Source organism: Thamnophis sirtalis, unplaced genomic scaffold (genome assembly GCF_051295495.1).
Source record: "Thamnophis sirtalis isolate CommonGarterSnake01/CBP01778 unplaced genomic scaffold, rThaSir2_p1.2 scaffold_12, whole genome shotgun sequence".
Taxonomy (NCBI): Eukaryota; Metazoa; Chordata; class Lepidosauria; order Squamata; family Natricidae; genus Thamnophis; species Thamnophis sirtalis.
The window spans coordinates 49,576,449-49,591,925 of NW_028261392.1; the positions used below are offsets into that span (position 1 = coordinate 49,576,449).

Genomic DNA, 15,477 nt, shown 5'->3' on the forward strand with positions numbered 1-15,477 from the left:
CCTTTGTGACCTTCTGACAGGCAAAGTCAATGGGGAAGCCAGATTCACTTTACAACTGCGGTACTAACTTAACAACTGCTGTGATTCATTTAACAAATGTGTCAAGAAAGATCATAATAAGGGGCAAAATTCACTTAACAAATGATTCACTTAGCAACATAAATTTTGGACTCAATTGTGATTGTAAGTCAAAGACTATCTGTATTTCAAGCAGGTATTAAAACAAACATTAACTTTTCTGATTAATTTAATAATTTACTGAGCTTTAACATGTATTTCAAATGTTATGATTTGTGCAGTTACGTAGTATGGTAAAATGTTGAGGCCTCGGTTTTGAGCCCCCCCCCCCTCGCCAGGAGCACTCTACAAGCCTCCTAAAGGCTATTTATGCCCTTTTTAAAATAAAAAAAATGGGCCCATTTTTGCAAAAACGGGCCATTTGGGGGAGGTCTGCAAAGTGCAAAAACTTTTTTTAAAAAATTTGCCTCTTCAAAATCTTGGTGTGTCTTATACTCTGAAAAATACGGTACAACATTAAATATTTTTTCAGCTGCACCATCAGAACAACTTCCCAACCTTTACCTATTGTAATAATCATATCTGTTCTTTCAGAATATACAAGTTTTATTATTCAAATGTTTTCTCTTTTTGCCCAGTATATTAATTTTCTTTAACTCTTGAATCCTTCTGCTTCAGCAAACAGAGTGAAATTAGCATTGCCCTTTATCACCAGACAACATATATTGATTATTCAATAGCCTCTAACACTGAGCACATTGTAATAATGAATCTATGTTTGTGGATACAGAAAGCTTTTACCATCGGGGTAGAATATTCATGGATGATCCCAGTCTTCCACTTTACTTGGTAAGTTCACTATAACGTAACGCAACAATTGAATTTATGCATATATCATTTGATTTAAAAAAACAAATAAAAAGTTTTTCATTATTAGTTTCAAACTATTTCTTATAATTTGGAATTGATCTTTTTCCTCCCAGTATTTTTTCTTTTGCCAAAGGCTTGAATGATAATTTGATAATTTAACATTTAGACTGGTGGCAGGGATATAATTTGAGTCTTCAACATCAAGCTGATTCATTGGATCAGAGTTTTTCCCCCTCTGAAATATATCTTACACATGCACACTGTCTCAGCTTCCTTATTTTTTTCTTTAAAAAAGAAAAAAAATGTGTATCATGTTTAAGCCTGTCTAACCCCCTTTTAAATCTCAGCAGAATTCAACATGCTACATGGCCTTTTACTCAGTTCAAAAATAATTTTAAACCATATTTCCCCTTCCCCATATTCAACTGAGTTTCTATTCCTATAGTTCATGACTTGTGATTGCAAACTATAGTTTGCTAAATGAGACAAATAATTCAGATTGGTTTATTCAGCAGTTAAGTGAAATAAGTTTGCTTTAGAGTTAATTCCCAATTCACTAAGAATGTTAAAAATGTTTAATTTGTTTAGCATAGGTGCTTGCTGTTTTATAACTATTTCAGTTTATTTTTATTTGGCTTGAAAAATTCTTATTTTTAAAGGCAGCACATAAAACCTTTAAAAAATATATGAATAGAATGCTGCAATCTAATTGTGCTTTTTCTCTCCTGTTGTTTCCTGATAAATGAAAGTATGAAAAAGTATTCCACCCCTCTTTTCTCCACTTCAGAGCAAAGCCAATCTTTCTCCTATTCCACTTCACAGATTCTTGGTATAGATTTAAATGCCAATATATAACACTGGGGGAAAAGTGTTACATTTTCATGGAGCAACTATAATATTGAAATAGACAACAGCATTTTCAATAATGATAAAGCTAGGAAAGTAACTATATGTCAATTTTTAAAAAAATTTCCTAGTAACTCTAGTAAATCAATCTGGGAAATATTTTAGTTATTTGCATCATGCTTTTTAATTAATACCTGGGAAAATAATAATCATTATCTCATGAATACAAGAATGGAGTGTGTCTTGACTGTTGGTTAACTATGCTTGACAGCAATACATGAAAACCAGGCCATCTGCCTTCTTTCTTATAAATTGCCTGTTCATCCTGGGGATTGATGAGACCCTGGTACCAAGTTACAAACTTACTTAGGAATACTTTTAATGTAGGAAAGGTATTGATAAGATAAAGGCCTTATCACACCTTGTTACTTTTGGTTGAACTAGGTTACTATGACTACTGAAAATGTATGCATATTGTTGTTTTTTAAGATTGGTTTATAGTAATGTACGCTGTTCAACGTTATATAAAAGGTGGTTCATTTGAAGCTGGTGTGTCCCCATTTTGGACCTTTCCACCTATCTGGAATCGTGATTGGGCCCTTACACCAGGTAGGTTTATCTAGCCTACTAGATAATATGCATACTATTACTGTAAATGTCTCAATTAGCAATGCTTGTCCAAGATTTTATGAAAAGCTTTCCCAAAGATTCTTTAATTCTTAGGCTACTAAACCTATATATTCTGAGCTCCAAACACATGTTCTACTGTTGGCCTACAATTCCTACAATCATTGCAACATGCATGTTTTCAGATCAAAATATTTAGCTGAGCACTATATTTTTGGGGTGATTCCCAATATTGCAAATTGTTTTGCCCATGTTTGTAGATTACGTTCATTTTCAAAAGACATGCACTGTGGATTGCAAACGAACTGATCATCTCACAGACAACTATGCAAGTAGTCAACTAGTGCACAAGAGGTAGATGTTCTTTCATTGGCAATGAAAAAAAACACATTCAAAGAGCAGCCTTAACTTAGCATTCTCTCTTTTTTCTGTTAGTTAACTCACTGTTATAGCGTCTGTAGCTCTCAATCTTTGTCGGTCCCACTTTATACAGAATTGACCCTTCAAAGGCAGACTTTCCTGACAGCAGAATAAAAGAAAAGGAGAGCAGAACAAAAAGAAAGTATAGGAAAATTGAAGTAATAGCAAAAGTAAAGAGAAGAATAATTTTTAATCTTTCTGCATTAAAGTTTCATTAGTAAAAGAACAAACTTATAAGTAATTATAATTTCACTGAATTTCTGAGAGAAAAAAGTCAACATTTTGTTCAGATTATGTCATTCAACGAAGTAAATCATGTATTCTTTCTGAACATTTTTAATGGTCAATAAACACCTGAAGTATAATTTCTGCGCAAATTAGCATAGGGTTGGGATGCGGAAGAGAGCCGCCAGCCGACACTGTCTGGCTGACGGCATCTGAAGGAGGCCCAATCTGTGGGATCTTACCGGCCGCTGGGAGGTATGTGGCAGTAGGTGGTCTCGAAGGTACGCTGGCCCTAAGCCATGTAGGGCTTTAAAGGTAATAACCAACACCTTGAATTGCGTCTGGAGACCAATTGGTAGCCAGTGCAGCTTGCGGAGGACAGGTGTAACGTGGGTGTACCTCGGTGCACCCAATATCGCTTGCACGGCTGCATTCTGGACTAACTGCAGTCTCCGAACGCTTTTCAAGGGTAGCCCCATGTAGAGCACATTGCAATAATCCAGCCTTGAGGTGACAAGGGCGTGAGTAACCGTTTGAAGTGCCTCCCGATCCAAATAGGGCCGCAATTGGTGCACCAGATGAACCTGGGCAAAGGCCCCCCTGGTCACAGCCGATAGATGATGTTCCTTTTCAGCTGCGAATCCAGGAGGACCCCCAAATTGTGGACCCTCTCTGAGGGGCATAAATTTTCACCCCCCAGGATTAAGGATAGACTGTCTAAACTGTCCTTCGGGGCAGCATCCAAAGCCACTCAGTCTTATCGGGATTGAGCACAAGTTTGTTCACCCCCATCCAGATCCTAACAGCCTCCAGGCATCGGCACATCACGTCCGCCGCTACACTGAGCTGGCACGGGGCAGAAAGATACAGTTGAGTATCATCTGCATATTGATGGTACTTCACCCCGTGCTGTCGCATGATCTCACCCAGCAGCTTCATGTAGATGTTAAATAGGAAGGGGGACAAGACTGAACCCTGTGGCACACCACATTTGAGGGGTCTAGGGGTCGACCTTTGCCCCCGACCAACACCGACTGCAACCTGTCAGAGAGGTAAGAGGAGAACCACCGTAAAATGGTGCCTCTCACTCCCACCTCCCCTAGGCGTCGCAGAAGGATACCATGGTCGATGGTATCGAAGGCCGCTGAGAGGTCAAGAAGCACCAGGATAGAGGAATGTCCTCTATCCCTGGCCCGCCAGAGATCATCGGTCAAGGCGACCAAAACGGTTTCCATGCTGTACCCAGGCCTGAAACCAGACTGAAAGGAGTCTAGATAATCTGTTTCATTCAAGGTCCGTCGGAGTTGAAGCGCCACACCTTCTCAACAACCTTCCCCAAAAAAGGAAGATTGGAGACAGGACGATAGTTTTTCAAAATAGCTGGGTCCAGGGAAGGCTTCTTTTTGCTCATAACACACAACAATTCTGAGTGTCCATCAACAAATTAAGTAGAACCAACTTTTCCCTCCTCCCAAATCTATTTTCAGAGGATTGGGAAGCTTCTCCAGAGAGATATTATTGCTAATTGTTTTTTTTTAAAGAGTTTCATTGTATGTGAGCATATTCACAATTCTTTATCCCCACTCCTCTTTTCATAAAAGATGTAATGTATTAGAATATACATTAATGCGCCTTTGGCATTTAGTCATACCGGCCACATGACCACAGAGACGTCTTTGGACAGTGCTGGCTCTTCGGCTTTGTAATGGAGATGAGCATTGCCCCCTAGAGTTGGGAATGATGAGCACATATGTGCGAGGGAATCTTTACCTTTACTTTTATTAGAATAAAATGTATTATCCTAATACATTTGCCACTACAGGTAGTACTTGACTTACAGCAGTTCATTTACTGACGGTTTGAAGTTACAATGGCAGTGAAAAAAGTGACATGACCATTTTTCACACTTAGGACTGTTGCAGCATCTCCATAGTCATGGGATCAAACTTCAGTTGTTTGGCAACTGCTTCATATTTAGTACATCGGCAGTGTCCAAGGTTCATGTGACACCTCAAGCAAAGTCAGTGGGGAAGCTAGATTCACGTAACAACCATGTTACTAATTTAACACTTGCAGTGATTCACTTAACAACTGTTGCAAGAGAGGTCATAAAATGGTGCAAAACTGACTTAACAAATGTCTCACTTAACTACAGAAATTTTGGGCTCAACTGAGGTTGTAATTCAAGGACTACCACATTTTTCGGAGTAAAGAAGCACCTTTCCCCCTCAAAAAGAGGGTGAAAATTTTGTTGTGTCTTATACACTGAATGTAGCCCCACCCGCTCCCAACAGAGGCCAAAAACGTGAGGCATGGAGGCAGCAACAGTCTGTGGCAATCCCTGCAGCTTGGAACAGCTGATTGGGGGTATTCCAGCAGTGCAATCCACCCACCAATCAGCTGTGCTGAATCAGGATGCAATAAGTTCTGAAGCTGACCTGGCTGGTCAGAATTTGGAGCAGCAATCACATTCCGAAAGCACAGTAACTGATTCAGCAGGATTCAAAATAATAATAATATATAATACATTACCAAAAGCATGTTTTTCAAGGTAGCAGTAAATACAAGCAAAACACAAGTAGTTTCACTTTCAGTTCTCGGCTGAGCCAGCCTCCTTCGTGTCTCCTTTTTGCTCACACGGCAAATTTCAGAGTCCAAATAGCCCTCATTGGCTGATTTGGTTGCTTTGCCTATTCACTGGCTGACTTTCTTACCATGTGTCAGCTGAATACCATGGATGCAGGTAGGCAGAGGTGGAATTTTTTTTTCTTAATTTCCTCCCCCAAAACTAAGGTGCATCCTATTCTCCAGAGTGTCTTATACTCCAAAAATATGGTATTTGTAGTCTTTAGTTTTATAAGCACAGCACAGTATATTTTATACAAAATTAAGTTCAGTAGCATCATATATTTATGAATTAATCAATATGTATTGCTTAGCAAATTTCTCTGTTCAAAAAGCAATCTAAAAATAGAATTACTGATTTTGAGATGTCATTATATCTTCATTATGTCAAAAAATTAATAGATATAAAAATTACTGAAAAGTTTAAATTCAGGTTTTATGAGATTCTGCATGAAAGGTTTGCAATGATTGAAAAATCTGCTTTAATTTAATCTAGAATCCTAAAACTAGGATTGCCATCTTTTCAAATAGTATAGTACAAATGATAAAAATATTTTAAGTCAAGTCTCTTATTCAATTCAATTTATTACAGTCATAGACCAGATGCCAGGTCAAATAAAAACACTCAGTAAATATACAATTAAAAATCCGAGTTTAAAATAAATAACAGCTAAAATCTATGATAAAATCCAGTCTGTCAATTATACATGGTCTAACTATACTAAAATTACAATCCATAAACTGTGTGGCCCGTAATCAGTTTAATACTAAAAGGGAAAGGAATAAGCAATGCAACTGGTTTCCCACATTTGTTGCATAAAATAGCTATAGTGGATTAGACATGTGTTTCTGATGAATCTGCAGTGCTGCTGCACAGAATCTAGCCACCTGTGTTGTAGTTATGGGCTGTTCATCCGTAAGCAGCCACTGGAGACTCAAATGAAGGTGGAAGACGGATTATATCCTTAGTGTTTAGTCAAGTCTCTTATTAACTTTTATGCTACACAAAGGATAACTGTTAACATCTTGATCTGTCATATATCCATCTCAATTGCATTCTCAAAATCAATAACTCTATTTTTACATTGCTTTTTGAATAGAGAAATTTGCTAAGCAATACATATTGATGAGTTCATAAATATATGATACTACTGAACTTAATTTCATATAAAATATATTCTGCTGTGTTTATCTGAATTTATTTAGGCATGTCTCTCCTGACAAAGTCAATAATTATTTGACTGTATTCACTATGGTGAATAATCCATAGTGTCTATTATAAATTAGGAAGAGCCATATTTCAGTTCCATCCTTTGCTATAAACCTCCTTAGTAGCTACTGACAAATCTACTTTTATCTGATGCCATAAATTTACAAGGAGTATATTCAATTAATGATGTGAAACATTTAAATAATGATGATGGGGAGACAGACATAATAATGATGTAAACAAAAAAAAGCTCATAAATATATTTTCATCTAAGTTATAAATTGAAAACAACTATAGAAATTAAAAACAAAGCAGTAATTATGACTGATAAAATATTCTTGGCAAACGTTAATTAATAAATCATTATGGAAGTACCGCAATGCATACAATACTTCAAAAGTAAAATATACTTCAAAAGTAGTTTGTACAGAAATTGTTTAAAAAATTCTGGACAAATTAAACTAAAAATCCCATGGTACAATTTGACTAGCAGTAACAATATAAAAACAAGTTTCATTTAATACTGATCTAAACATACTGGGGAAAATAGCTATCCTTTTATTCTTTTTTATCGAATAGCAGTGAAAGATGAGTTGCATCATGGAAGATGTGTGAACATCACAGTTGACAAAGCAAATTTATCATTGTCCAAAGACACGAATCTTTATAGCAAAGGAAAACATTTGATCCTCCCAGTAACCGGATACAACATGTCTAAGAGTTCTTGGAATTATAATTCTTCATCATCTGGAGGACCACAAATCCTACACTTCTGCTTCATAATACAACTGAACCACACATATTAAATTTATGGGGAGTTTGTAATAAAAAGTATACTAAGCAATGCTGCAGTACTTAATTTTATATACTAATTAATGAGCCATAGAATACAAAATAGCATACTTTAGTGACTTAAAAATAGAGGATATTTGTAAAGCAAAATAATAAAAATAACATATCTAGCTGTGTCCAATAGCATATACTATTTTTTTTAAATCAAGAATTCAAGAGATCTGCCACCCTAAATAATTAATAGTCTCCTGGCTTAGCTTATTTGCCACAGCCTTGCTAGTGACCACTTTTTGCATAATTCTGAAGACCATTCCTTGGGTTTACTGACCTAAACCTGAGTTCCAGGTACAACAGCACTATTAATAGAAAAAAACAAAACTGCTAAGTGTTAGGCAAAAGAAAAAAAATAAAGCTGTTGCAAATGTAGTATCATTATTTTAACTATAATCCAGCAGTAAACATTAAAAGATAGAAGCATCATTACCAACCATAGTTCAACTGAATTTCTGAATTAGCATTTCAGAACTTTTAGTGATAAAATCTAATAGCAAATGATGACTAAGGAAAATGAACAAAAAGATAATTCAATCAGAAAAACAACAACCAGGGAGTTTAAATATTTGTGGCTTGCTAAACTTAATTTAATATTAATTCGGTTTCACCTGGCATAATTCACTGTACAACTTCTACAAATTTTGTTCATTAGAAAGGAGAAAAAGAAAATCCATTGTATAATGAAAGAATCCAGCCAAAGCTAAAATAAAATGAATGCTTATACGCTTACTCGGTTTTATCAGGTGCTCTTCATAGACAATTCTAGTATCATCAGAATCAGAAAGCTCCTTTATGAAATTAGAAGGGAACATGCCAGTCTTTCCATTTAGCACTCCTTCCCACCAACCTTCTTCTACCTGTGCCAAAGAAGAAAACAAACATAGTGAATTCCTGCTTTTAAACGTACAGTGACAACAACAATTTTAGTATTGTTACATACAAACTTCTAAATATCCATGGACAGTGACGTCATTTTCAGTATCTTGCAAGATTTAATGGTATGTTATGCCATTCATTTGAATACACTGACATTATTGAATAGAAATAAACCCATCAAGTCCCTAAGCAACTGTTTCGGGATGCTATTTTGGTAAATGAGAGGCTGAAGTTTAAACTACACAAAGTAAGAGGTATAGGCCTTCGAATCTTGGAATACCATAGTAGTGGGCCATATATGGTATTATAACCCATTAAAACAATAACCAACTTTACACCAGTCCATGATTTCAAGGTGCCTCAGTTACTAAGAATATTTGCTAGTTAGCTTAGTTATGTGCTTTCCTTTCTGTCCAAATCTGTTATCCATACATTGATAGCTTTCATTTTGATTATAATGATACATTCAAGATAGCTCAATTGCCAAAGAAGAGTAAGAACCCTGACTTTAACACAATGTACAGGTATTCCTTGACTTACAACAGTTTGTTTAGTGATCATTTGAAATTACAATGGCACAGAATAAAGTGACTTATGACCATTTTTCATACTGATGACTGTTACAGCATCCCCATGGTCACGTGATCAAAATTCAGATGCTTGGTAACTGATTCATATTTATGACGGATGCAGTGTCCCAGGGTCATATGATCACTTTCTGCAATCTCCTGACAAGCGAAGTCAATGGGGAAGCCAGGTTCACTGAACAAACATTTTACCAACTTAGCAACTGCGAAGATTCATTTAACTACTACGGCAAAAAAAATTGTAAAATGGGGCAAAACTCACTTAACAACTATCTTGCTTAGCAACAGAAATTTTGGGCTCAATTGTGATTGTAAGTCGAGGACCATCCATATTTTAACTAACATTTGACAGAGAAGTTATTGTTACTAATGTTCTGGAATATATAGTCATGTTTCCAAGCTGAATTCCAACTGCTAATAATTATTTTTAAAGTACTGAATTTTGAGGGGTGAGTAAAAGACTTTATTTAAGAAAGTGATAAATATTGTTCTTCTGGTAATGTAATTATATGAAATGTATTGTTAGTTTTTTATTTTAGTGACTTGTTACTAGTAAAATATTAATAATCCCCCCCCTCCATAAATAATTGTATTAAAAGAACTAAAAATGAATAGTTTTCAATGGAGATAATACTGGGCTTGGATTATAAGAATTAAAGTCCAACAGGAGTTACAGAATCAAGGTGTGGACTTATCGTGGTGGCTGCATATGCAAATAAAATCGAGATATGAGAAAAACATTAAGGATTATGGTTTCTACAAAGAGCTTACAATATTTGACCAAATAAATGTTAGGAGTAGATGAAAAATTGATAAAGAAAATATATAATTTCTTGTTAAGCTTAAGAATGGAAGATGAACAGGTAAAAGAAACAATGATAGTATGGGCAAAAAACTTTAGATATACTATAGATTTAGATGAATGGCAAAAGCTTTGGGAAAGAAATTGTAAGTTGACAATGGCATATAAGGAAAATTTATCTAAAATGTTTTATAGGTGGCATTTACTATCAGCAAGATTAGCAAAGATCTTTAAAAGTATGTCCGCCAATGTTGGAAATGTTACCAGACACAGGGGACATATTATCATATGTGGTGGACGTGTGCAAAAGCAAAGAAATATTGGACAAAAATACATACAAGATTGGAGAAAATGTTCAAACAACATAAAGATTATAAGCCAGAAATATTTTTGCTAGGTATAATAACTGAAAAGTATGATAAATACTTAATATTACATATCTTAATAGCAGCAAGAATTGTATTTGCACAGTATTGGAAAAATGAGGAAACATCCATAGAAGATGATGTAATTAAAAAAAAAATTAGATTGTGCAGAAATGGATAGATTGACATTAAAGACAAAGAGTATTTTCGAACATGGGACTTGTTTTATAAATGGTTGGACAGTAGAGGTAGAAATTAGGAGTGAGAAAAGTTTATATGCTTTTGGTATGCATCAAAAAGCTAACTAGACTCACTGAAAACAATAGGATATAAGACCTATTTCTACTGAAAGACACAGTGATTCATTTTTAGTGTAACACTTAAGAAAATGTGTCACAGACAATGAAGTTCTTCGTTTGTACATTTATGGAGTGGCAAAATCCTGCTATGAGATTGTAGTACCTGAAAATCAAATAAATGCCATTGGGTTATATTGTGACAGTAAGGAATGGCTCATTCTTTCGGTCACTTAAAGGTGCCTTTGACATTAAGTAAATTCTATCAACCAGGTAATGTCCTTCTACAAAAAACTAATAGAGGCGATAGTTTCAATAGGTGAAAAAATGCTGTATAATGTAGGTCTTCCAAGCAAAACAAAACAGAAACAAACTGAGAATATCACACTATATTTTTATGTTTTTTATTTTAAAAGGTTCCTTCCCACTCTTCAAACTAAGGAGGAGAAACTTTTTGTCAACTGTCCGACTGATGAACCCAACCAAAACAAGCTGTCTGAATGCTGAATTTTATGGAATACACCATTTCGGTACTGATAAAGGCAAAACCAGCTCTACCTAATTCCCACACAAACCCACAATATGGATTTCCCCCTCCCCCTATTACTGCAGGCCACATTGGCCGATTGAGTGTCATTATTTTGTTATGAGAAAAAGTCTCTGGTCTTGGCAAACACCTGCCAATGTGTCCTTGGCTCTCACTGCTCTTCTTCTTGAAGTCTGAAGCCTGCATTGCATCTCACCCTTTCCTCCCCCCTTGTTCTTTGGCAAGTTGAGAAATGGTTGGAACAGCATAAGCCCATGATAGTGAACCTATGGCACATGTGCCACAGATGACATGCAGAGCCATTTCTGAGGGATGTTGCCCTGTCAGCTCCAGCACACCAGCTGATTTCCGCTTTTGATTTTTGGCCGTTTTTCGGCCTCTGGAGGCTTCCTTGAAGCCTTCAGAGGGCAAAAAACAGCCCAACATGCAAACCGGAAGTTTAGGAACGGACTTCTGTTTGTGTGTGAGGCTGTTTTTTGACCTCCAGAGACTTCAGGGAAACCTCCTGAAGCCTGGGGAGGTAAAAAACCACCCAATGTACAAACCGGAAGTTTGGGAACGGGCTTCCAGTTTGCGTGTTGGGCTGTTTTCACCCTCCAAAGGGAGAAAAATGACCCAAAGGACAACCCGGAAGTTCCCAAACTTCCGTTCCTGAATTTCCGGTTTGCGTGTTGGGCCACTTTTTGCCCTCCCCAGGCTCCTAGAAAGTTTTTGGAGCCTGGAGAGGGTGAAAAATGGACCTACCGAGCCCACCGGAAGTCAGAAAATGGGCTGTTTCTGGCCTTCAGAAGACTTCCGGGGAGCGAGGGAGGCCATTATCGCCTTCCCAAGGCTCCAAGAAAACCGTGCGTGCATGTGGGGGCAGCAGGGGGGGGTCACACGGACATGTGCAGGGGGCCCTGTGTGTAGGGGCATTACATTATGAGGGTGGGCATATGAGCGAGCGTGATAGCACGCACGCGCATGCATGCTTTTGGCACCCGAGGCGTTGTTGTGGTGAATATTAAAGTAGGTTTAACACTTTCTTTACAGACACTATAACAAAATTTTGATATAATTATATTGTAAACAAATTAGCCTACAATTATGGCAAATATCCTAATAGAACATGCATTATAGCTTAATGTTTAATAAGAGCGAGGATGACATTATATTTTTCCCTCTTCCTCCCTCTGAACATATAGACTGAATAATACAGAACAATATAATTATATTTAGCAGCAAGACTTAACCAAACTATAATTAAGATATTTAGTTAAAGAATAATTAATCCATCAACAATTGATTCAGGTAGTCATCCAAGGATTATATATCGGTTTACTTTATTAGCTTGTTAATTAACATTAAAGAATACATTTGAGTAACAGGTATTCTGTTTGAATATGTGCCAGAATACTTAATGCCAAAGTTAGCATGGGATAAATTGTAATGACATTCATCTGCAGCTTCATAAACCATGGTATGTGAATGACTGTGTACCAACATGTCAAAATGGCCAATATAACTATCCACTCTGTAGCTCTCACAAAAGACTTGGGTTTATCAGTGATTTATTTCCTATGTTTTATGTAGCAATTCATTATACTGGTTATACCTACCTACCTACAATAGCAAAAATAAACTCTCAAGCCTCATATTTCTGTCTGGACTCATTCCTCTTTTATACTTTTTTTTTTTAAACTTTATAGACCATACTATTGTTTTAAATATTCTGTTCCAGTATTCCATCCATTCAACTATACAGTGCAAATACTTTGTTTTTGTTTTGAATAACAGTTCAATTATTATTTTAGACATTAGTTTAAATGTCAAAGTCTTTAGACTGGTACCTTCTTGTTTGGTACTACATAATATTACTAATAAATCAATACAGGATATTATATTTTAATGTATGCCACCCAAAGTCTTCTAGGGTAAGGAGCTGGGTGTGTGAACCCCTTCTTGGGATTGGAGGGGAGAATTTTGTGTTTATCCTTACCCTCAATCAATAGGGGGGTGAGTGAATCCCCAAAGAGGGTGCCCCTGTATATGGCTCAGAGGCAAGGTGCTATTTATGTTTGACATCTGTTGCCACTGTCGTAGCCACAAAAGTCTGTGTGAGGCTACCGAGGACGCCATTGCCCTGGAGGCGAACCGAGTAGCGCTCAAAGTGGCGTCTGTGGTGAATTGTACAGCAGCTGTAATCTTGTTCAAGGCCTGATGGGCCCTTGAATCCCCGACCGGGATCCACCCCTGTAGCTGTTGTAGCCAGCTAAGGCTTGAGCGGGGAAAAAAGGAAGCTGCTGTCGAGGCTCGCACTGCCCAGGGGGCTGCCTGTCCTCTGGCTTGAGTGCTGCAACTGGCGGGTCAATTGTTGGCCACAACAGTGCCTTGTTGAGGTCATCTGCAACGTTATAGAAATGAACATCATTGGTTGATGCAGCTGGTCCAGAAGTAGGAGTGGACCACTGACGCTGAATAGTATCGACAAACAGCTGCGGGGCCAGAATGGTGTCGATCTCCAACTTGTGTTCAGTAAACCAAACACTGGTCTGCTGGGACTGCGATGGGGGTTCCTTCACTGCTTGAGTCCCAAGCTCCAAAGCCGCCTTGGCCTTGCATAATAAGTTAGATGGAAAAAGGCCCATGTAGGAGGATTTATCAGTGACAGGACCCTCCTCATCCGACAGGTCGGCCTCCCTGATTTCACCCTCATCCGAGGCAGGGGAGGGGCTGTGGTCGGGGTCTGGTAGCCGGGAAAGAGCTGTAGGTGCCGGCACCCCCCATGTTTGGGATGTGACCTGGGGGGGCCCAGCCTGCGGCCCCGAGGCTCTCTCCTTTAGTCCAGTCGCAATCCCTTTTTTATAACTTCTGCTATAAAATCCTGGTAACTAGAGGGCATGGCTGGCATGGCTGCAGGGGCATACAAGGCTGGCAATGGAGCCAGGTGCTCTTCCAGGTGAAGGCCAGTCCCAGTTGGGGTAAAGGTGGCTTCCACACTCCTACCCTGGAAATGTGGCCCAGTGGTCCTCCAAAGCCCCGATGTGTTAATTGGCAGCATCGGGCTAAACGAACCTGGATTTAAACAAGCTGCAGTGGTGGCAATGGACTTGGCTGCAGCGGTTCCTGTGCCTCCTTCTTTTGGGAGGAGGTATTCGAGTGCTTACTGTTGGAAGAGGCCTTGGATGCCTTCTTAGTCTTTGAGCCCTTACTGCCTGAATATGAGCTCTTGTGAGAGGTCTTAGCCTGAGATGAGGCTGCCCTGGTAGGGGAAAGAAGGGCCTTCACTGTAGCAAGGAGACCAGGGTCAGATTCAGCAACATTCCTGCCAGTGCCCAAGGAGGGCTCAGGCACACCGTCATCGGCCATGCTGCCACCAAGGCAAAGGAAGGCAAAAAATTGTGTCCGCAGATGTTCGTGGGCACTCTGGGCTCCGCCTCCTCTCAAAATGGCATTCATATTTTTTTTTAAAGCAGCCAAGGCCCCTCAGAATGGCATCGAGCCTCGCAGAGAAGCGCCCGCACACCCTTACAAATTTTCGGCTTGTCAGGGCACTCATGATTGTCCTGGGCTCTCCCTTGCGGCTCACTGCTCTTTTAAAGCAAGGGCAGCCTCACACACACCTTCAGAGCCGCTTCGGAAATCTGCGTATTGCCCAGCCACTGTGCGGCATTCCGGCCTCTCCCCGTCTCTGCAGCTGTAGGTTTGAAAGAAAATGCTGACAGTGCACACTGCCCATTATTCTCTGCCTCCCAGGCGCAGCGTTTAAACTAGCAAGGGAGCAGACTGCTCCTTGTGCTGTTCAGGGGGGAGGTGCATGGCCTGTGGGCAGCAGCCTTGTGCCCCCAAACGTCCAGATCCTCAACGTTTGGATCAAGGATACTCACAATTGTTCTTAAGAATCAAAAGTTCTGAATCTATTAAAGTTTTGACCAAATAAGATTAAAAAAAAGAAGGATAACACGACTGTCCCAGAGTGGACTGAGTCGGAAACTGGGTGGTGCCACTCATGAAAGGGGGTTATATGGTGGTTAATTAATTAGTAATCAGACTCAATCCAATCAGAGCACAGAGAGTGTCAACCCATGCATGGATGCTATCTCCACCCTTACTGAGAATAAGCAAGCTCAAAAAAAGAGAGGCTAATTGACAAATTATTGGAAATGTGCATAGATTTCCATTTTCCTAGTATTTTTCCTACACCATTATGACAACAGAAATAATAGGAGTCTCTTTTGCTTTAGAAGGGTGCTCTGCATCTTCTCACTGAATGTATTTATTTTATAATTTATTTATTAAGTATGATCAGGAACTGTATTCAAAATGTAAGAGAAATTT

General features: G+C 38.5%; 1 protein-coding gene across 7 annotated transcripts in view; it reads right to left on the bottom strand.

Moving 5' to 3' along the window:
- Positions 1 to 15,477, bottom strand: part of SH3KBP1 (SH3 domain containing kinase binding protein 1) — a 202,541-nt gene that overhangs the window by 101,806 nt on the left and 85,258 nt on the right. For 5 of the 7 annotated variants that reach the window (XM_087726412.1, XM_087726410.1, XM_087726411.1 and 2 more), the window contains 2 exons: positions 8,418 to 8,544; positions 2,806 to 2,880 (listed from right to left, as the gene is read on the bottom strand). In XM_087726412.1, coding sequence (XP_087582538.1) covers positions 2,806 to 2,880; positions 8,418 to 8,544 — 202 coding nt within the window. The remainder of the gene's footprint in view (positions 1 to 2,805; positions 2,881 to 8,417; positions 8,545 to 15,477) is intronic. The other 2 variants (XM_087726415.1, XM_014054681.2) reach the window with 1 other exon arrangement.